Source organism: Staurois parvus, unplaced genomic scaffold, assembly GCF_062004578.1.
Source record: "Staurois parvus isolate SC_StPar_1 unplaced genomic scaffold, SC_StPar_1.0 ptg000151l, whole genome shotgun sequence".
Lineage (NCBI taxonomy): Eukaryota > Metazoa > Chordata > Amphibia > Anura > Ranidae > Staurois > Staurois parvus.
Genome location: NW_028317947.1, coordinates 5,229,425 through 5,253,308, shown reverse-complemented (window position 1 = coordinate 5,253,308; position 23,884 = coordinate 5,229,425). Strand labels below are relative to the sequence as shown.

Sequence of the window (23,884 nt, the reverse complement as noted above, 5' to 3'; positions counted from 1 at the left end):
CGCTATATTTCAAATTTCAGTGTTTTTGGTTTGATTATATTATTGAATTAAATTTATTATATTATTATTTTTTATGATTATTTATTAAATTATAATTTATGATTTCGTGTTTCAAGTTTTATCCTACCCGGGATGTTTACTAGACTCTTGTTCGGACAGATTTCAGTGAGTTATTCCTAAAAATTACAGGCCTACAATAAAAAAAAAAAAAAACATATTTCCATGCAAAAAAATGTACCGCTTTGAGCACAGAAATATGGACATAATCATACCGCTAGGGAGGATAAAGTCCAACAAGCAAAAGTCCCAAATTAAAGTCCAATGTCCCAAAAATTTGAGACAAATTTTATATATATATATATATAAAAATAGATCACCAACCTATTTCTATTAGCACATAAGGCTCGGCTTTTGTGAAGAAATCCAATGAGCCTCTGAACTGGACGAACCACTAAAAGAGCTTCTCTGAACATTTTCACCCCACTTACATTTGTTGTTATAACTCCTACAGGTGACTGAATTCCCTTCTATGGAGACCACAAAGATTCTTACCTGGAGAAGTTCAGTCGCACTGGCTCTTTGCTCAGGGTTCTTAACTAAACACTGGTTAATAAAATCTATGAAATGCTTTGACCAAAGCTCTGGTTTCCGTAGCGTTGGTGGTGGGTTTGATGGGATCATGAAAATTGCCTTTAAAAAAAAAGAGATGAGAATATTTTTATATTAACAAGAGCACACCGTTCAAGCAAAACTTTAGTTAAAAACAAAATAAATGAATAGCCTATTAAAAAGGGAATATTAAAAAAAATAAAAAAATCTGTTTTTACTGCAATAATAACCTTCAATCTGGAGCTACCCACAGTCATTTGGGTTGAATGACCTCTAGCATGATTCAACCCCTTTCTTATGAGCCCAGGTCGTCATGGGCCTGCCACCAGCCAGAGGAGCTGAAACAGCACAGTGATAGGCTCACCCCTCAGTCATTCTGCTTTCTGCTCCTATCAGCATGATCCTGGTCAGCACATGAAATGAGCGGCTTCTTGTACTACTTCTTAGACTACTTTCACACTGATCCGCGGGAAGAGCGCGGTAAAAACGCCTAAGCTTTCTGAGCTTTTTTATTAAAGGACACGTGACTTAAAAACTGCACCAACGCCGGGATGCTCAGTATGCTTTGCTTCATTGTCCCAAGCCGGGCCTCTTGGCTCATCAGCAGAAGTTGGCTACCTATTTGTTTTTGTCAGCCATTAGAACAATTGTCAGGCATGGAAGCGCCCGTCTGTCCCTCTTCAGGGGGTGCGGGACCGTATGGCCACTCTGATGCTCAATGAACAGATGTCAAGTATTTGTAAAGACTCCCAACGGAAATTTGAAAATATGGGAGCCGTGGATGCAATATGCCCTTCCCACGCTCCCCCCGGCTAGTCTGGGGTTGTGATGTTGTTCTGTATTGACGTTCCCGGACCCCGCTCCTGGCCTTGTCATCTTTTTCCTTTTGTACTCCTCCTTCCTTTTCTATTTCTGTTTGTTTTTGGTGTGGCAGTGGATAGCTGCCTTTGGTTTGAGTTACTGTTGATGTTATACCAATGTTTTTGTCATTTATGTGCCATTGATAGCCCCTGTGTGGGCGCAGCTTTTGCTCTGTTGGTGTCAGAGCACTGTCTTCTTTATTTTTTTACGTGCAAATGATGGCCTCTGCGTGGGCGTGTCTTGTTGCTCCTGTTTTTTTTTAAATGTTTATAAACTAATAAAAATCATTGAAATACAAAAACTAAACCAAAGAAAATATTTAGTAAAAGTAATATTTAGAAAAGGTGCGGCGCTAATAATATGAAACAGTATGCTGAACGTCCAAAAGTTATATGTATATGATAAACAAAAATCAGGGTGACAGAAAGTGAATATGTGACAATAAATGATGCAATCACGGTGAAATGTATTCAAGTATGTGTTCTCAACTCAAAAAAATCCCTACTATTGCTCTCCTCCAAACTGTTTTTGTAGCGGTGTTCTGATGGTTAGAGGGTAGCTATGTTCGTTCTGTGGTCCCACTGTATATAGGAACATAGCCACCTTGCTCGCTTCTAAGATGAAACAATTTAATGAAAAATAGATTACAGGGCCATTAAGTATGGATGTGCATAGATTATTTTTGAAGAAAAGGGATATCGTTTAGTGTCACTTAACACAGACATGGGTGCTTGGGCAATTGAAGCTACTGATTTTCTCATTTTAATTGTAGCTCAAAAGGTGACCACTCCAATCAAGTGTATACTTTCTCAGAAGCGAGGTCAGTGGGACATGCTGGAATACGTAGTTCTAAAACATAAAAAAAAATATGAAGGGGCAAATTGCAGGTAACAAAATACCAATCTGTGGTACTGCCCAATCTTTTTGTACACATTTGCAGCTTGGAAGATACTTCAGCCTCCCATTTAAGTCATATATACAGTGGACCTCATATTGTACTCATTCCGCTTCTTAGCAGTGTTCACTAGAGGTGGTACTGCATCCCAACACAGCAGCAAAGAGAGGTTCATCCTATGGTGTTCCAGACTCATCAATTTTAAAATACTGGCAAATGCCATGGGTCCTACTTTTACTTGAATATTAATCGGGTGTCCATGAAGGTAGCTGGTCTTCACCAAGTCTGAAATAGGTGGGAATTTTTTTAGATGAGAAAGTCTTTTTTCCCACAACTGAAAGTCACAATAACGTACGCACTTAATAAACCTGTCTACTTGTGGTCTGGCATACTCCAAACTATTTTCAGACAGAACATAGACTTGGCCAATTTGTCCCAAAAGTCCCTTTAGAAATTAGCAGCTAGTGTTTTCCAAGAGGTGGAGACCACTGAGCACACCAATATATACAGTACTTCTGAATGAAATTAGAAATGGATATCCTTCCTTAATGGTCTGTGAACTCTTCAAGTCTAAGTTATTTATAGATCTTTGCTTGGCCCTTGGGCCCAGGTCAGTGGAGGAAGCATTTTGTTTCTCCTCTGTCTATCCCCTTGTCCTGGTCCTTGGGCTCAAGTCCATGGGGGGTGCATTTTGTGTCTCTCTCTTCTCCTCGGTCTATCCCCTTGTTTTGTTCTAGCTTCCTAATTTCTATTCCTGTTCCCTTGTGACTTGCCTCTGTTTTCCACATTCTTCCCTTTTCCCAGCCCCTTCCCAATATCTCTTTTTTTTTGCCTTCTCTTGCACTTCCTCCACTTTTTCTGGGCTTATTTCCTTAACCAGTGGATCAGGTCACTTGTCCAAAAATATCAGCCCCCAAAGGATCCACTAGTATTATCTTCATATAGGTCCCAAATGTTCATCAATTGCACATGTACGTTCATTAATCCCTATCAGACGTTCTGATTGCAACAGAAACAGATATCCTTCACTGAACATGGCCAGAATCAAAAACAAATCTGAAGTTTGCCCTTTCAGTTCTTTTTATTTAAGCTGTGGTGTCCAGGCTGATTTTGGTCACCCTAGATTTCTAGGCAGTGCTCCAGAAGATGAGATACTGAATGATTGTACAGTATGGCCTATATTTAGATCGACTAACCAAGATCAATGCACATTCCATTAGATCTCCGATTCATTTAGATTCTGCTATGCTAGCAAAAGCTAAGACCACACTGTAAATGGAAAAATCTATTTTAACAAGCAACTAAAAAGCATTAATCTTGGAATTCAAGGGCATCTGATGATTTTAGGTGTCCCTTATTCAGTAGCCCTGAGGAGGCCTACCTGCATCCTCCTTTTTATTTAAATGGTATTTGTGTTTACTTTCTGTATTCTAAACTGCAACAAGGCACTAAAAGATGGCAACCAAAAGTACTTAAAGTTTAACTCCAGGAATTAGCCAAAATCTACATTTGCAGTGGTCCACCTGAACTGCAAGGGTTAACCACTTGTTAGGTCTGAGGATGAATGAATAAGGAGTAATACTTACCCTATTCTGTGCTCAGGGAGGCTCCCTTGACCCTTGCTGCCGTCTCTCTAAGGCACTCCGGATGCAGCTGCATGGACCAAAGAGTCGAGGAAAAAAGGCAGGTGATACATCCTCTTCAACCCACCCCAATACCTAATAAGCAGTGCAAACAGAGAGGGGCCCACTGCAAGGGTAAATTTTAGCCAATTCCTGGAGATCAGCTTTAAACATATAAAAGATGTCTTAGCTTTTGGATCAAACAGCTGAAGAAACAACAACTGAGCTTGTTCTTTTTACATAAAGATTTACAAAAACACAACATTAAAAGGAGAAGTATATGCAAAGCTCTTTTGGCTATACTTCTCCTATAGATCACAGGAATGCAGTTTGTTGTGAGGTCACAGAGCCTTTACAGTCGGGATCCACCTAGATGCCTGGACCGGCAGCTGGCTCAGCCTCACATACCACTCCAAGCCTTAGCAAGCTGCTCTTGTCCCTCCACTGCCGAGCGCTCCAGTGAGCGCTGGAGGGGGTAGAGCAGAGAGCCGGTGACTGACAGTCACCGCTCTCTGCTCATAGCGGAGGGGGAGAACTGAGCGATCAGAGCCGAAGGGCAGCTGCAACTGGGATCGGTGCTGCAGCCATCTAGGTATGATTGTTCTTTCATATATTCCTGAACTTCTCTTTTAAATGGTTTAAAATTTGCATACTATCACTGTTAATAAATCTAAATTATGATTCGGCACTTATATTGATGGCAAGCTTGCAAAATATTTGGTTTTTATGATTAGTCATAATTAATATGTGTGAATGGTCTTTTGACAAATGGTAGTATTACAATTCTTCAATTATAGCTGAGACCAAAAGATATACAAGTTAGCTGAGACAGCTATACCAGCTGAAAGCTGAGTATACTATATTTAGGCTGTTAGTATATGTCAAGGTTATTAGGAGGACTCATTACATTATGTATTTTAATAGTATATGTGTGTATTTAGTATACGTTTCTAACATTGATACACATATAGTTTAGTGATAATACATTGATATGTTCTTAAGCTATATTATTCTTTAAATATATAGCTGAGGGTTACGTCATTAGCTTATAATATTATTTACATCAGCATACATATGTTCCTGTCCCTCAAAAACATTATGTGAGTGTCGTCCCCTCCCTTCTATGCCATACAAGGTATTAAGATCACTAACTATGACGTAAATTTGCCTCAAAAAAGATCATGAGACAACGGACAAGTGAGACATTCACACTCACACGCTAATACGGACACTCTTTCATACATAACACACACATACAGGACTGAGAAGCTGCAACAGGTGCATACTGTTACGAGATCATCATTTCCGTCTACTTCCGGCTTCTTCAACAAAGACATGAGGACAGGCGTCCATGAAAGACAGAACAGCACATGGCCGTACTTCAATACCTAAAAATGGTGACTTTATCTTTAAACGTTTGCTTGTTATTTCTACAGTAGTTTTATCTACATGGAACTGTTCATAATACGCTTTACATTGTTATTTTACACCATTGTGTGATAGAATAAAATCACACTTCATTTTTTATTTCAATGGCTCTTTCATTCATAATCGCCTCAAGACACTAGAAGAAGTATTATATGTGTCTAAAATCCAACAATCACATTATGAAAGACTTAGATTGAAGCATTCCAATGGCACAGGTTGCGTACAGGAGTCAAAGCCACGCAACTGCAGTGCAGTGCGCATGCGCTGGTGACTTCACTAGCTACAGAAGTAGTGAACATCTCGTAAACAGTGCATGTTTAGGAGATATTCTTTCTACCTACAGGTAAGCTTTACAGGGCAACCAAACTGATAAGAGGCATGGAGGAGCTCAGCTATGAGGAAAGATTAGAGGAACTGAATTTATTCTCTCTTGAGAAGAGGAGATTAAGGGGGAATATGATCAACATGTATAAATACATCAGTGGTTCATATAGTGAACTCGGGGTATAGCTATTCACCCTGAGGTCATCACAGAGGACAAGGGGGCAATCTTTACATCTGGAGGAAAATAAATTTAATCTCCGAATATGGAAAGGTTTCTTCACAGTGAGAGCTGTGAAAATGTGGAATAGACTCCCTCAAGAGTTGGTTCTGGCCAGCTCAGTGGATTGCTTTAAAAAAAGGCCTGGATTCTTTCTTAGATACACAGAATATAACTGGATACTAACATTTATAGGTAAAGTTGATCCAGGGAATATCCGATTGCCTCTCGGGGGATCAGGAAGGAATTTTTTCCCCTGCAGGAGCAAATTGGATCGTGCTTTGCTGGGTTTTTTGCCTTCCTCTGGATCAACTGTGGGTGAAGGATTATAACTTTTTTTTTTTAATGGTTGAACTGGATGAACTTTTGTCTTTTTTCAGCCAGACTAACTATGTAACTATTATAAGCTTACCTGTAGGTACAAGTAAGCAAGCTGTGTTTATTACTGCTTTGATGCATTTCATGCATTACGGTAAAAATATCCCAGTGTTTGTATTGCCCCATCACCAATCCAATGCTGTGCTCATCTGCAGTGGCTCCCTCTGCTGATAGAGCCAGCAACAGTAGCTATGGACCCCTGCTGCTGTCATTCAAATCCTATGAGCAGACAGCGTGGGGCAGGGCTGAGCTCTGCTGTATGGATCAATAGATGCACACAACCCGGGATCGAGCCCAAAGGTGTGCCCCATAGCAAGCAGCTTGCTATGGGAACACACAAAGAAGAAGAGGTGGCAAGAGTTTGGGGGTCCCAAAAAGAGGAGGTCTGGGGCAAAACCATTGCATGGAGCAGGTAGGAATAACATGTTTGTTTTTTTTAATAATAATAATCAAAAAAAAATAAAAAAAATGAACCTTCACCAATGCTTTAAGACAATCCAAAGGGCTGCAACCAAACTCCTCCGTACTCGACTAAAAATAGCATTTTATTTTTGTGTTGCTGTCTTTGCCCCTCAATGGAACACGAAGATGGTTTGTCTATATACATTGGGTTTAGGTGTACCATATACTCCACTGTATTATCACTTTCGGTTGTATCTGCATGAATCACTCTTTATGGTTCACATTTTAGAACAATGAATTAGACAAATAGTCATTGCCTCAATCCAAAAAAATATATACAAAATTAAACCAGTTTCTGAAACTGATCAGAACTAAATATATTTAGATAAAATTCTAATCCAAAGTCAAGATTTTGCCTTGCATATACAGCCAACTTCCTGTTCATATTCCCACTGAAAGTTGTATCTTCATGCCATCTGAGGCTTGCATTAGTTTATAATGGGATAAATGTGTTTCAGCTGCATAGTAAATGAATATACGGTATTAAATATCCAGAGCTAAAAAGTACTAGAACTTCTGCATACATACCAATGAAGTCGATTTTCGCTCTTTTATTATATAACCTCAACAGTGACCATGAACATCAAGTGGTCTTGACCTAATTTTTAGATATTTGTGGCCCAGTTCTTCAACATCATGAAAATAATGATGATGGGCACTTAAAAGTATAAGGAAATGTTTTAAAGCTGAAATATGGGCAAGAAAATGTATTACGTGAAACTCAAGAAGAACGGAGAGAGGTTCCTCTAAGTGTAGACATATAAAATGGACAATGGGAACTCACATGGGATTGGGGTTTAAAGGACATGTCAATATGTATCCCAATGGAGATACAATGGTGTAACGCCGATTCATCCGCCATGTCACAGAGCTGTTCCTTTCGGTTGTGGTCCCAAGAAGCTGTGTGAAGATGGAGAGGATCCCAAACCAAGGAGTAGAACGCTCGTGGAGCACAACAAAAGGCGTGATGACGTCACTGGATCTGCAGCGCATAGAAAAGGTACTGCTAATGTACTGGCAGCCACGCTCCTGTCTCAAGATTATCTAGATGGCGTTACACCATTGATGTCTCCATTGGAATACATATTGACTTGTCTTTTTAACCCCAACCCCATGTGAGTTGCCAATTGTCTTTTAAAATAAATTGTATATTTTATACGTTTACACTTAGAGGCGCCTCAAGGATGAGTAAATTCAAAGAAGCAGGATGGAAAAGTTCTCAAACGAATGAATTTCTAACAGTGAATGTGGTTTTCTTATGGGAAAGTCCATTCATTCCAAAATCATATGTTAAATAAAAAACAAAATTTTAGGTACTATCAAAGATGTCAAGCCCTCAAATGTACTGGGGATATTTTTAATGAATTTTCAAATGACTATTCATTCGAAAATCTACTAGTGTATGGCTAATTTTAGTCTGGATGTTATAGAATACATAGCCTTGAAAAAGTATTCATACCACTTGAAATTGTCCACATTTTGTCATGGTACAACCAAAATCAAAAATGTATTTTATTAGGATTTTATGTGATAGACCAACACAAAGTGGCACATAATTGTGAAGTGGAAGGAAAATGATAAGTGGTTTTCAAAATTTTTTACACATAAATATGTGAAAAGTGTGGCGTGCATTTATATTCAGCCACCCGGAGTCAGTACTTTGTAGAACCACCTTTTGTTGCAATTCCAGCTGCAAGCCTTTTTGAGGAGGTCTTTACCAGGTTTGCACATCTAGAGAGTGAAATTTTTGATTTTCAGGCCAAAAAGTTAAATTTTGGTCTCCTCTGACCAGAGCACCTTCTTCCACATTTTTGCTGTGCCCCCCTCATGGCTTCTCACAAACTGCAAACAGGACTTCTTATGACTTTCTTTCAACAATGGCTTTCTTCTTGCCACTCTTCCATAAAGGCCAGATTTGTGGAGTCCACGACTAATAGTTGTCCTGTGGACACTCTCCCACCTCAGCTGTGGATCTCTGCAGCTCCTCCAGAGTTACCATGGGCCTCTTGGCTGCTTTTCTGATTAATACTTTCCTTGCCCGGACTGTCAGTTTAGGTGGAAGGCCATGTTTTAGTAGGTTTCTAGTTGTGCCATACTCTTTCCATTTTCTGATGATGGATTGAACAGTGCTCCATGAGATGTTCAACACTTGGGATATTTTTTTTATAAACCTAACTCTGCTTCAAACATCTCCACAACTTTATCCCTGACCTGTCTGGTGTGTTCCTTGGCCTTCATGATGCTGTTTGTTCACTAATGTTCTCTAACAAACCTCTGAGGGCTTCACAGAACAGCTGTATCTATATTGAGATTAAATTACACACAGGTGGACTCTATTTTCTAATTAGGTGACTTCTGAAGGCAATTGGTTCCACTAGATTTTAGTTAGAGGTATCAGAGTAAAGGGGGCTGAATACAAAATGCACGCCACACTTTTCAGATATTTATTTGTAAACAATTTAGAAATTTTGACATTTGAAAATTGCTGGTTACCTTATTATGTGGTTTTTACTTACTTAATTTACATAAATGATCTTGTCTGTGTACTCACGATCAGAAAATCAAATAAAAAATACTGCTTTCAAAGCGATCATACGATAATCTGATCGTTAGTACACAGCTGTTGTCTGAAATTATTCAAAGAGCCAAGCACGAAAATATTTCTCGTATGATACCAGATTGTACAATTTTCATTTAACCACTTGCCCGCCAGAGGATTCCCCCCCATCCCCAGGCCATTTTTTGCGATACAGCACTGCGTTACTTTAACTGACAATTGTGCAGTCATGCAACACTGCACCCAAATGAAATTTATGTCCTCTTTTTCCCACAAATTGAGCTTTCTTTAGGTGGTATTTGATCGCCTGTGTTTTTTATTTTTTGTACTATAAACAAAAAAAGACTGACAATTTTGAAAAAAAAAAATAATAATATTTTTGACTTTTTGCTATGAAACATGTCCAGTAAAAAATGTTCTTAAAAATCAAATTTCGTCATAAATTTAGGCCAAAATGTATTCTGCTACGTCTTTGATAAAAAAAAAAAATCCCAATACATGCAAATTAATTGGTTTACGTGAAAGTTATAGCATCTACAAATGGTGGTATATATACTAGAATTTGTAAAAAAATAATTTTTATACTAGTAATGGCGGCGATCAGCAACTTATAGCGGGACTGCGGTGGGCCTTCTGACACCAAGGAGGGGGGGGGGTGTTCTGACTGCCACTGACATCCCAATGACACTAATACAGTGATCAGTGCTAATAAAAAGCAATGACACTGTACTAATGATACTGGGCAATATTGTACAAGGAGGGGAAAAAAGATTGGAGAGTCCTAATGGGAATAGTCTGTATGAGATATAGTATCCGAGGGAGTAAGGTCCTTTTGAAGGCATTACATCTGCCAAACCATGTCAGGGTTAGAGTATGTTGGTTCCATAAATCATGGCCGGCTCAGAAGTGAATGCCCAGATACCATAAGGTGGAGGAGGACCATTGAAATAGGTATAAGCGTTGCAGGTACCTTCTTTCGTGCTTTAATAGCTTTTCTCATTTATCTCTTTGTCTTCCTTTGCTTTCTCACTGCATCCTCTCCCACCTCTTTCTTACTGCCGCTTCTTCCTCCACTTCCCCTATATCTACCCCCCCCCCTTTCTTTTTCTTCCCATTGCCTTACCCCACTCCTCCTCTACCCACCCTTCCTAAGTTACCAAACTCCGGGTCTTCGTACCCAGAAGTATGTTGCCTTCTCTGGTACTGGCTGCTGGATGCTATAGTCCCTTGTTGTTTTGGATTTTTCAAAAATGCAATGTCTTTGCAACTAACCGTTTTCTTTTGAGATTCAGTCCCCTGGATGGGACCTAACTGCTCAACTTTTTATTTTGTTATCATTACTTACTAAAAAATATTGTACCAGAAATAGGTATAAGCGTTGTAGAGTGGTGGAGCAGCCCGACGGAAGTGAAACATTCTAGGCTTCAGACTTCAAAATAATTTATTGAGAAGTTGGAGATCTCCCATTATTGTGCGAACAATTGAAGTAAAGATGGGAGGGAGGTATAGCTAACATACAGTATATATGCCAACTATGTTACAAATGCATATGAATGCTAAGTTTTCATGTTGCATATGGTTTTATTTGTTGTTCGGCGTGGGGCTCTGCCCTTTTGTCCATTTTTCCTTTTATTTAGATTTTTCTCTCTCACACTGTATCATGTACAGTTGCAAGAAAAAGTATGTGAACCCCTTGGGATTACGTGGAGTTTTGCATGAATTGGGCATAAAATGTGCTCTGAACGTCATCTAAGTCACAACAATAGAAGAACATAGTCTGCTGAACATAATACTACACAAACATTAGATGTTGCCATGGTTTAATTGCACATAACAAGTAAACATTCACAGTGCAGGGAGGAAAAAGTATGTAAACCTTTGGACTTAATAACTGGTTGACCCTCCTTTGGCAGCAATAACCTCAACCAAACGTTTCCTGTAGTTGCAGATCAGACCTGCACAACGATCTGGAGTCATTTTGGACCACTCCTCTTCACAAAACTGTTTCAGTGTAGCAATATTCTTGGGATGTCTGGTGTGAATCGCTCTCTTAAGGTCATTCCACAGCATTTCAATCGGGTTGAGGTCAGGACTCTGACTGGGCCACTCCAGAAGGCGTATTCTGTGCTGTTGCAGCCATTGTTTTGTTGAATTACTTGTATGGTTTGGGTCATTGTCCTGTTGCATCACCCATCCTCTGCGGAGCTTCAGTTGGCGGACAGATGGTCGCACGTTTTCCTGAAAAATGTCTTGATAAACTCTGGAATTCATTTTCCCATCAATGACAACAATCCGTCTAGGCCCGGAGGCAGTAAAGCAGCCCCAAACCATGATGCTCCCTCCGCCATGTTTTACAGTGGGGATGAGGTTTTGATGTTGGTGTGCTGTGCCTTTTTTTCTCCACACATAGTGTTGTGTGTTCTTCCCAAACAACTCAATCTTGGTTTCATCTGTCCACAGTATATTTTGCCAGTAGTGCTGTGGAAAATTCAGGTGCTCTTTTGCAAACTTCAAACGTGCTGCAATATTCTTTTTGGACAGCAATGGCTTCCTCCGTGGTGTCCTCCCATGTACTCCATTCTTGTTTAATGTTTTCCTTATTGTAGATGTGTCAACTAAAATGTTAGCATGTGCCAGAGATTTCTGTAGGTCTTTAGCTGACACTCTGGGATTCTTCTTTACCTCATGCAGCATTCTGCACTGTGCTCTTGCAGTCATTTTTACAGGACGACCACGCCTAGGGAGAGTAGCAACAGTGCTAAACTTTCTCCATTTGTAGACAGTCTGTCTTACCATGGACACATGAACATCAAGGCTTTTGGAGATACTTTTGTAACCCTTTCCAGCTTCATGCAAGTCAACAATTCTTGATCGTAGGTCTTCTGAGAGCTCTTTTCTGCGAGGCATGGTTCACATCAGACAGTGCTTCTTGAAACCAGTAAACCCAAAACAGGTGTGTGTTTTTTAAGGGCAGGACAGCTGTCAGCAACACATCCAATATCATCACACTGATTGGAGTCAAGGTTGGCTCACTCTTGGCTCCAATTAGCTCTGGGAGAAGTCATTAAGCTAGGGCCTCACATACTTTTTCCTCCCTGCACTGTGAATGTTTACATGTTATGTGCAATTAAACCATGGCAACATCTAAAGTTTGTGTAGTATTATGTTCAGCAGACTGTTTTCTTCTATTGTTGTGACTTAAATGACGTTCAGAGCACATTTTATGCCCAATTCATGCAAAACTCCACGTAATCCCAAGGGGTTCACATACTTTTTCTTGCAACTGTATTTTACTGTATGGTTATGTTTATGCTGAATCCCTCAATAAAATATTATGGAACGAAAAAACTTGGGAGGGAAAACTCTGGATCCGTAATAAAAGAATAAAGAGCTGTAACCCCTTGATGGACTGTTCCACTCTAACCTTACATGAACGGGACCCAAGGGTCAAAATAACAATTAGGGGCGATAAAAGAGGAGAGGGTTTCTATCACTTGGATGGCAGCCACAGTGCATGAATAAAGGGTAAAGATCCAAGCCATCATGTAGGTGCCAGGCAATACAAGACATAGTAGCTGGCAGGAACTGCCAGTTGAAAGGCCTTCTCTGCATCAGTGGATGGGAGTATAAGTGGTTGGGCCCTTGATGGGGCGGAATGGATCAGATCAATGGCCTTCATAGTGTTGTCATTCACCTACTGCTGAGGGACAAAACCCACCTGATCAGCATGGATGAGTTGACATCTATATATTCTCACCAGCATGCCTCCATGCAAAAATATAATTATGAAGTTGCTTAGCATGCAAACCTAAAAAAAGCACCATTTATCTCTAGAAAAAGAAATGCTTTTCCCCAAGTAGTCTCCAACCTTCTTAATTGTCCAGCTGAGCATTTGCAGTCTTTTCAGCTTATTTTTGTTCATGTAAAATTGTTTGATCCTTCAGCAATTGTAAAAATTACGTTCACAATAATCAATTCAACAGATTTATCTCAAAACAATGCACAAATGATCTGTTCCCTGCCATTCACAATTGTTCAAGCCAATTTGACCCCTTATATTACATCAGACATTTGCCGTACCCTCTTGTGTTAGTTCATCCAGCTAAAGTAACAAACTTTATCTAAATACTTATGATGATTATCTTCAAAAGCTTTAGAAATACTTGTAAATTACAAAAAAATACGAATAGAACGTACTTTGTAAAAGACTGGGCAGAAGAACCCCTTGAAATAACCAGAGGTTGCACAGGCAGACGCTGCCATCCAGTGGTCACGTTGTGTCCATAGAGAAAGCAATATGAAGTTCCTTGTAACAAGCTAAGGGCTCATGTCACAGGGAGTTTGGAAAACTCTTCTGACCACTGGAAACTGATGCGCAAAGGCGAAGTCACATGTAGGTAGCACACGCATATGTAAACGGTCTTCGTGCCATGCCTGATAGCGAGGGCAATCATTCTAGCACCAGACCTGTGTAACTCTAAACTGGTAATCAGTAAAGGCTTTTAAAGTGTCGCCTATGGAGATTTTTAAGTACTGTAGTCTGTCGCCATTCCACAAGCATGTGCAGTTGTAAAGCATGACATGCAAGGTTTCTATTTACTTGACGTAACATCATATTTTATATTTTGCCAAACAATTGGGTACTCTATTGTCTTTTTGTGCATTAAAATTCATTAAAGTGTATTTTTTCCAAAGTGTATTTTCTACAAAAAAAATTGCGATGGAAAAAACTACTGCACAAATACTGTGTGACATAAAAAATTGCAACAACCACCATTTTATTCTCTAGGACCTCGACTTAAAAATATATCATTTTTGGGGGTTTTAAGCAATTTTTTTGTAAAAAATGAAGATTTTTTTACATGTAGGAGAGAAGTGTCAAAAGTGGTTAAAGCCCAACTACAAGAAAAATGAAGATGAACCCTTCCTGTGGGACCACGCCCACACTGCAAGGGTTAATTGCTTGTTTAGGTCTAGGGGGTGTGGAAAAGTAGATTTACTTATCCAATCTCTAGTGCTGCTTGCAGTGTTGTCTCTTCTATACTCCATCCGATGTCCATCAAGACCGATGTCCATCAAGACCGATGCCCTTCAAGACCGATGCCCTTCAAGACCGATGCCCTTCAAGACCGATGCCCTTCAAGACCGATGCCCTTCAAGACCGATGCCCTTCAAGACCGATGCAGGCCTGCATTGTATGTGATGAAGCTAAGGGACACAGTTCCAACATGAGAACACAGGGAAATGCTGTCAGACGGGGAAGGGGAGGACCAAAAAAGTAAAAGTGCTTTTCCTGTCCCCTACACTAAACAAGCAGGTAACCCTTACAATGAAGGCACAGCCCCACTGCAAGGACAAATTTACCATTTTTTCTGGAGTTGGGCTTCTTCTTCTTATTATTATTATTACATCGAGTTTATATAGCGCCAAAGGGTTTGCTCAGCGCTGTACAATAGAGGGGGGGCAATACATGAAACAGTACAGCAACAACAAACAGCACACGAGGGGTTAGAGGGCCCTACTCTTTCGAGCTTACAATCTAGGAGGGAGGGGGTAGTGGTACAGGAGGAAGTGGCTGTGGGGGATGGAGTGGTAGGAGGAATGAAGGAGAACGGCTGTTAGGTGAGGGTGGGGTAGGCTTCCCTGAAGAGGTGGGTTTTCAGGGAGCGCCTGAAGGTGAGAAGGGAAGGTGACAGTCTGATGGATTGGGGTAGTGAGTTCCAGAGGATGGGGGAGGACCTGGAGAAGTCTTGCAGTCGTGCGTGGGAGGAGGAGACCATGGAGCAAGATAGAAGGAGGTCCTGTGAAGAGCGAAGGGTACGGGTAGGGTGGTACCTGGGAATCAGGTTGGTGAGGTAGTTAGGGGCAGTGTTGTGAATGGCTTTGTAGGTCAGAGTGAGGCTTCGTGCCAATGCACACCAGAATCGCACAGGAATGCAGGCTCTATTCCTGCGCAATTCAGTGATGCAAACTTTCAGTCCATTGATTTGAATGGGATGAAATCGCACTGAATCACACCAAAATCAGTGCAAGCACTACTTTTAAAAACAAAATGTGTCTGGTACCATAGTGCCATGTGATCCAGTGCACGCAAATGCACTGCACTTGCAATCTGCATTTGGGGTGTCGATAGGAATACATTGACACCAGCAGCAGATTGCACACCCAGTGCATTTTGAACACAGTGCAGGAAACGTACAAGAAACATGAGTTTCCCACACCATGCTCTGATATGAACAACTCCTTAAAGGAGATCCAGCTGAACTTCATGCAACTAGGGCATTCCTTTACTGCCACACCAGTAAAGGAAAGCAACCTTTGACACGGACACAGCAGGTTGGACTGCTATCTCTGGAATCTCTACTATCTCTGGAATCTCAGGAGGTTAAAAAAATGCATTTTTAAATTCTAAAGCAGCAGACACACACCCACTGTGGCTGATTATATCATTTGATTGTACTACTTACCCTCATGGGATGAATATCAGCGTATGGAGGCTTCCCTTCAGCCATTTCAATAGCAGTTATACCAAGTGACCAAATGTCTGCAACACAATTATATCCGATCTCCTGGATCACCTCGGGAGCCATCCAAAATGGAGTGCCGATTACGGTGTTCCTTTTTGCCATAGTGTCCTGTTGGAAATGAAAATGGAGACTTACACTTAACGCAGATTTACCAGAAAATAAATGTCATCTAGATCAGTGGTTCTCAACCCGTTTGAGGTCAGGGCCTTAAAAGTTCTTTCAAACCCTTCCATTTCCCAATAGGGAAAAAAAAAATGTATACTTACACAAATTGCTTAGGTTTGCCAAACATTTTAATGAAAGTTCTGAATTGTGGGAAAGCTCTGGAAGGGGCTGTGTGTCACTGTTGAGGGATAAAGGCTATGGAGTGGGTTAAGAGACTCTGCAATAGACCTGGTGGCCTTATAGCGCAGTGGTTGTCAACTTTTGAGCTAAAGGGGGCCTCAAATGCAGAAAGGGCCACATATAATGTAATGCTTGAGAGGGTGGTCACACACTGCAGGCCTAATAGAAGAAATGAGGGTCAGAGAGTGAGGACATGCTACATGTCCACATTGGAGATATGCTGCAGAAGACAATACCAAATTGGTAACATGGTAGATGAGGCTAGTAGAGATCAATGCTATCACCCTAATCAATGGTTCTACTACAGACTGCTGAGGTCCAAGGGCCACACATCATATACCAAAGGGTCACATGCGGCCCTCGGGCCGCAGGTTGGGTGCCGGGGCTGTAGCAGATGAGTTTTCTGGAAGAGGCTTGTGGACACTGTAGGACAATTTTGGAAGTTGGGAACACTTGGGAAGGCTTGAAGCAGACCAGGGGGCACAATGGGAAGAGGGTACTATGGGTGGATGGGGGCATGTGGGAGGTAAGGGATCTGCAGCTGGCTAGAGCCGCAGCCTGGCACTGTGGGCAAAAATTGGTGGAAGTGGAGAACCGCTGATCAAGGTCATACAGATTTTGCCAAATGGCTGTATAATTTAGACCCCTGGAGCCACAGCCGGCTCTAGTGGCATGGACACCTTCAGACTAATTATTTCATAAAACAAATTTACAGGAAAAAAAATTTTGGGTTTTTTTTTTACCCCTCGAAATGAAAATATACATTTCCATTGATGTTTCATTTTATTACAAGACCTATCGGAATATATCTAACAGTCTTTGATCTCTCCAGTGACTTGCAAAGTATTGACTGATCTGTGCTAATTAACAACATCAGACTCTGGCTGCTTTACTTTTTTGATAATCCTGACAATTTTTTTGGATGACAGCATTACAACAGCAGTGTACAAAAATAGAACAGTGTGGAACGTAAGAACAGGTCAGTACAAATGTCTAGAAATACTAATATATATATATATATATATATATATATATATATATATATATATATATTTATATACACACACAATATTAGCCCTAAGTGATCTGTTTATGGTACCTCTGCACCATCCTTTTCATGGTAGCTCAACAAATTTCACTGTTGATCTGTTAAAGTTTATATGTATTTCCAAACCTTTTTTTGGATATACAGTGGGGATCGAAAGTTTGGGCACCCCAGTTAAAAGGTGTATTAATGTGCATAAAGAAGCCAAGGAAAGATAGAAATGGCAGTCACCAGGAACAGTGGAAGTTAAAGCAAGATCTGGAAGACCAAGAAAAATATCAGACAGAACAGCTCGCAGGATTGTGAGAAAAACAATTCAAAACCCACGTTTGACTGCACGATCCCTCCAGAAAGATCTGGCAGACACTGGAGTTGTGGTACACTATTCCACTATAAAGAGATACTTGTACAAATATGGTCTTCATGGAAGAGTCATCAGAAGAAAACCTCTTCTACATCCTCACCACAAAAATCATCGTTTGAAATTTGCAAATGAACATATAGACAAGCCTGATGCATTTTGGAAACAAGTTCTGTGGACCGATGAGGTTAAAATTTAACTTTTTGGCCGGAATGAGCAAAGGTACGTTTGGAGAAGAAGGGGCACAGAATTTAATGAAAAGAACCTCTGTCCAACTGTTAAGCATGGGGTTGGATCAATCATGCGTTGGGGTTGTGTTGCAGCCAGTGGCACAGGGAACATCTCACGAGTAGAAGGAAAAATGGATTCAATAAAATTTTAGCAAATTTTGGATGGTAACTTGATGCCATCTGTGAAAAAGCTGAAGTTAAAGAGAGGATGGCTTCTACAAATGGATAATGATCCTAAACACACCTCGAAATCCACGGGGGATTACATTAAAAGGCATAAACTGAAGGTTTTGCCATGGCCTTCACAATCTCCTGACCTCAACATAATTGAAAATCTATGGATAGACCTTAAAAGAGCAGTGCATGACAGACAGCCCAGAAATCTCAAAGAACTGGAAGACTTTTGTAAGGAAGAATGGGCAAAGATACCTCAAACAAGAATTGAAAGACTCTTGGCTGGCTACAAAAAGCTTTTACAAGCTGTGATACTTGCCAAAGGGGGCAGTACAAGATATTAACTCTGCAGGGTGCCCAAACTTTTGCAGACGCCATTTGTTTGTTTTCTGTTATTTTGAAAGTGTAAATGATGGAAATAAAATCTAACTTTTGTTGACATATTATAAGAATGTCTAATCTGTAATTTGATGCCTTTTGGAGATTTTTCCATCTTTCCTTGGCTTCTTTATGCACATTAATACAACTTTTTAGCTGGGGTGCCCAAACTTTCGATCCCCACTGTAGCTATGGTAATTGTTTAAACTCTTTTTTTTTGTGTTCCATTTTGTAGGCCTGTCCTAAGGTGACAATGCTGCTTCTACAGTATAGTGGGTGAGCGTTGTTACCCTAGGACAGGAAGAGTATTACAATAAAGGGAGTGTTAGGTTGACTGGAGGGTGGATATGTTATACAAACACATAGCGAAAAAATCCTCAATAGGTCAGCTTCTCCTAACAATAGACAAATCTTACAGCAGTCAAAACTAGAAGAACTGTCTCCCTTGACCTCCTGATGGACCAAACTGACCTGAATAATGGTCAATGAACGTTTGACCACTTTTCTTCAAGATATGATGGCCTACTTTGAAAAAACCTGGGATCTTTGGATGAAAGATCTCTCAGCTCCATCCTAGGCAAGATGGTGGACAATATGGGGAATCTATAAACAGTACACGTCTTATACCCAGTGTCTGGCCGCCTGCCGGTTCCTCCTCCTCCTCCACGCATTCTCTCTTTCTTCTTTCTCCATCTCTATTCTTTTTCTATTTCTCTTTTCACTCTTCCCTCTGTCCTTAATTCCTTTCCCTTTATGTTTCTTTCCCTGGTATTGGAAATAATTAACTAAAGGCTATGGGGGGGGGGTGTCTCCCCTTCTGGCCTGCTGAACATTGGAGGGTGGTCAACCCTCAATATGGGTCGCAGTAGTCTCTGATACCAGGCCTGACAAAAAGTTTTACTTTAGTTTTAGTTTTCTCTCTTACCTTATTATTACTGGCCTTACATTTATGAGTCCCAATGGGACCCTTTTGGCTATCATTGACTGACAATTGTCCTGGAATATTGTATATTGTGCATTGCTTGTATCAAACCCAGATGGGTTGCAGTTTGTGGAAAAATGGATGTATAATTTTCTGGACTGGCTTGTAACTACTTCTTTTCTAAGATAAAATGAATAAACATCATTGAAATGAAAACTAGAAGAACTATTGCCATGTATATCATAGTTGGTAATTTAAAGAAAAGGGAATTAAAGGACATGAGAGATCTGAGAAATGAGGTATGAGAAAAAAAGAGGGGAAAGGAAGTGAACACGAGTGGACGAACCCAAGAGAGAAAGAGGGAGAAGGGGAGAAGACATATAGGTGCTTTGATTTGAGCATGCCCGACCACATAGAGCACTGCCTCAAGAGGCTAAGCTTCAAGAAGTGAGGAGTGAAAATTGGGGGGGTGGGGAGTGGTCCACCCAGGTTGCCAAACTTTTGTATAATTATGCACTCTATCCCGCAGAGTAGCTTCAACCTTGGCGTACAACATTGCCTGCAGAATTCTATTCTTGGTTGCTAGGTGGCAAAGTGAAGGTGTCATCAAGGCTCTAGCTATGGTTTGGTACGCAAGCGAACTTTAACAATTGTTCAGTTGTATTTTGGAGAACTACAGCATGGCATGTGTAGGTAATTTGAAACTAAACGTGATAGCATATACATGTGTTGTTTTGACAGAAATTAATATATACAGAATTACCTCGGTTTATGAATTTAATTCGTTCTGCAGGACTTTTCGTATAGCGAAAAATTCGTAAACCGAAATGCCGTTTCCCATAGGAATGCATTAAAAACCAATTAATCCGTTCCTGAGGTCAGAAAAAAGTAAACGCTACTAAAATACCGCATCATAGATGGCACATGGGGTGGGGTCACATGCATGACCCCCACCCCTTCCATATTTAAAAACTGTCAAGCCAGCTCAGAGGCAGAGTTTTGGAAGCCATCGTCAGGAACGGACCACTCGCTCGTTTCCCCCCCCCCCCCCTTTCCTGACCTGCCGGGCTGCATGCTCAAAAAAGGGTCTGGTATGGATTTTGGGGGGACCCCAATGCCATTTTTTTTGTTTTGGAGTGGGAGTTCCCCTCAAAATCCATACCAGACCCGAAGGAGGGGGGACCCCACGCCGTTTTTTTTATTTATTATGGTGCCAGTTTTTAAATGTAATTACCGCCTTTTTTTTTAGTTTATTTACCCAAGTTAAAAGGAACAATGTTTCCTTTTAGTTTCTTAAAAGAAACAAAATTTCCTTTAACTCCTGGGAAAGGTGACAGCTAATCCTGTGAGCTATAATAAAGAAAAAAAAAAGCCAGCAATTGCGTTTAAAAATCAGCACCGACATACACTTCGTATTGTGAAATTTTTTTTAAAAAAATGTGTAAACCGAGGCATTATTTTCAATGGATTTTCATTCATAAACCTGAAAATTACATTAACCGAGGCATTCGTAAACCAAGGTACCACTGTATTATTAAAAATTCAGAAATTAGAAAAGATGAAATCGCTACTAATGTACTTTACTGAGCACCACTTCACTTCACTGGCAGACAATGCTCCTGTGCATTTCACTGACTGCCACTGTTCCCGCGCAAGTCTTACTTCCAGTGCTCTTTTGCTGTGTCCATGCATTCACTAACACCACTGTACCTATATACAGTACTTCTCCACTGAACGCCTTTGTACTGTGAGGGTTTAACTTAAATGTAGTACTTCCAAGGTCTCAATTCACTCACCAACTTGCATTAAAAAGGGCTTTCTTTTGTCCACTTTTATTTAAAAATATGTTTTCAAAACAGTAGGTTTCCCATACAGAGGTTTAGCCTTCTGGCTAACTTTGGCCCACTCAGGTCTTCAGTCTGTCACCTACAAATGTGACTCAACCTCTTGGCAACTGAATTGTCCCACTAGGGCTCTACAGGCTTTATGCCAGTTGTTGAGTTGTCTCTCTCTATTGTAGCGTTGTCTCAACCTTTACAGAAAAGTGTTCCATCTCTCCCTGTGCCAGAAAGTGTCCCATCTCTCCCTGTGCCAGAAAGTGTCCCACACTCTCATGTGGATTAAATGCCTGTCCTTTAAGCTGGACAGGTTGCCACGCAGACATACACTACTAGTGTGTCATTCACACATGTAGCTGCCGTGTGCAGCTGACTCACCAGAGGAAGGAGGAGCCCCGAACTCTATTCAGCTCTCATACTCTGTGCACACCTGCATAATAACTAGGTCCTGGTCACCATCAAACCGTGGAACTAGGGTTGGAGGCTTCATCCCATCAGATAATCTATAAAGCCTCCTAGCTCCAGAACCTATACCAGGATTTACTAATCCTCGAGCAAACTTAAAGGCCAGTTTTCTTCTAATGAGACATATATTCCAGATCCTCAACTTGCATAGGGTGTCACCAAACCTTTATTACACTGTGACATAGTGCAGCATTGTCACAGCACCCGCACACTTCTTTACTGACCATAAATCAATCCACACATTTCTCCACTGAACCCACACATTTCTCCACTGACCAGCAGTAAACCCACACATTTCTCCACTGACCACCACTGAACCCACACATTTCTCCACTGACCACCATTGAACCCACACATTTCTCCATTGACAACCACTGAACCCACACATTTCTCCACTGACCACCAGTAAACCCACACATTTCTCCACTGACCACCACTGAACCCACACATTTCTCCACTGACCACTATTGAACCCACACATTTCTCCATTGACGACCACTGAACCCATACATTTATCCACTGACCACCAGTAAACGCACACATTTCTCCACTAACCACCACTGAACCCACAAATTTCTCCACTGACCAACACTAAACCCACAAATTTCTCCACTGACCACCACTAAACCCACAAATTTCTCCACTGACCACCACTAAACCCACAAATTTCTCCACTGACCACCACTAAACCCACAAATTTCTCCACTGACCACCACTAAACCCACAAATGTCTCCACTGACCACCACTAAACCCACAATTTTCTCCGCTGACCACCACTAAACTCACACATTTCTCCACTTACCACCACTGAACCAAATATTTTTCTTCACCAATAGCCAATATTGCATACATTAAAAGTAGATATAAAACAGGTTTAAAAATTTAGAAACTTAAAAAAAAACCCAAAATATAAATGTCCCAAATTATTATAGTTTCAATTTACAAAATGTAATTATAGTAAAAAGCACTTACTGTCAACTGACCGGCCACTCCAAAGTCTGCAAGTTTAGCAATTCCCTCAGAATTTAGTAGGATGTTCCCAGCCTTGATGTCTCTGTGTATTTTTCGCATAAAATGAAGGTATTCCAATCCTTTTAGAGTTGACTGCAATATAGTTGCAATTTCATCCTCTTTCAACTGTAAGAGAAAAATCATAAATGTCACAGAATGGATGGGATAGGTTTTAAATGGTAAAATGAATCTTTGGGGTTGCTTTTGGATAATCTTACGTACTTTAAATGTATTTCCATCTAAAATAATAAAATACTTGTTATGGGATCAATCAATGATTGCATTCTAGCCAGATTTATTTATCATAATGGCTCTCATGGCTTTTCTTTTCCTCTTTTCTCCCTACTTTTCTTCTTGGTGGCAAAAAAAAAAACACTCTTAGTAAATAACCTGAGAATAGACAGAATTGATTTCAATGATTGGGTTTTAGTATTTTGTACTTTGTTTATTTTTTATTTAATGATTTATTATTCTTTTTTGTTTTTGATAGGTAGTCCTCTCCTGTTTTTTAGACCAAGGTGAGGTGGTAACACTGCCATAGCCCCACACACCCGGCACAATAGGCCTCCCCCAATTGTGAGGGGAGGCAATTGCCGTTTTTGAAGGTTTGGGCAGCTCTGCAGTCTGTCCTCCCTCATAACTGCTTGCCCTACAGCGGGTTTGCGGTTTGTTGCCACTCCTGGCTTTCCAGAAACCCCTGTGGTAAAACCAGATATGATGTGAGTGGATATCGCATCATGATGCCAGATGTGACGTCATTGTGTGGCGAGTCATTGACCATGCATGCGCAATTTGAGGTGAACGCCAGAGGACCTAACTGGGCGCCATTTTCCTCTCTTATAACAGACCCATACAGGAGAACTTGCAGTTTATCCTCATGAGAGGATATTTGGCTCCCCCCACTGAGCCTGCCCTATATGTTCTTTAGCACTTACTTGTTGGACACATATCCAAGGTGGAGACAGCTCATGCAAGTGGCTTGGAGATTTTTGAATCAAAACCATGGGTGGCTAATTGTAAGTCCAATTATATCTTTTTTGAATTTTTGCTTAGCCTGATTAAATGGAGGGAGATTATCTCTCCCTGGTTAAGAACAATGTAATTTTGGATCATTTTTTTTACCAGTCAATCTTTGGCAGGATATGGGAGATGTTTTTCTTCCCTATTTCTAAGAGCATGAATTTAAATTAGGAGAATTTGTCTAATTTGCCTTAAACTATCCAATTTGTCAAAT

The 23,884-nt window shown here is 40.6% G+C and overlaps 1 protein-coding gene across 1 annotated transcript in view; it reads right to left on the bottom strand.

Moving 5' to 3' along the window:
* LOC149463865 (serine/threonine-protein kinase 4-like) overlaps window positions 1–23,884 on the bottom strand; it is a 118,138-nt gene that overhangs the window by 41,324 nt on the left and 52,930 nt on the right. Inside the window, exons 5-7 of the mRNA XM_089674370.1 lie at window positions 22,612–22,776; window positions 15,821–15,988; window positions 553–690 (exon numbers count right to left, since the gene is read on the bottom strand). Of these exons, the coding sequence (XP_089530496.1) occupies window positions 553–690; window positions 15,821–15,988; window positions 22,612–22,776 (471 nt within the window). The remainder of the gene's footprint in view (window positions 1–552; window positions 691–15,820; window positions 15,989–22,611; window positions 22,777–23,884) is intronic.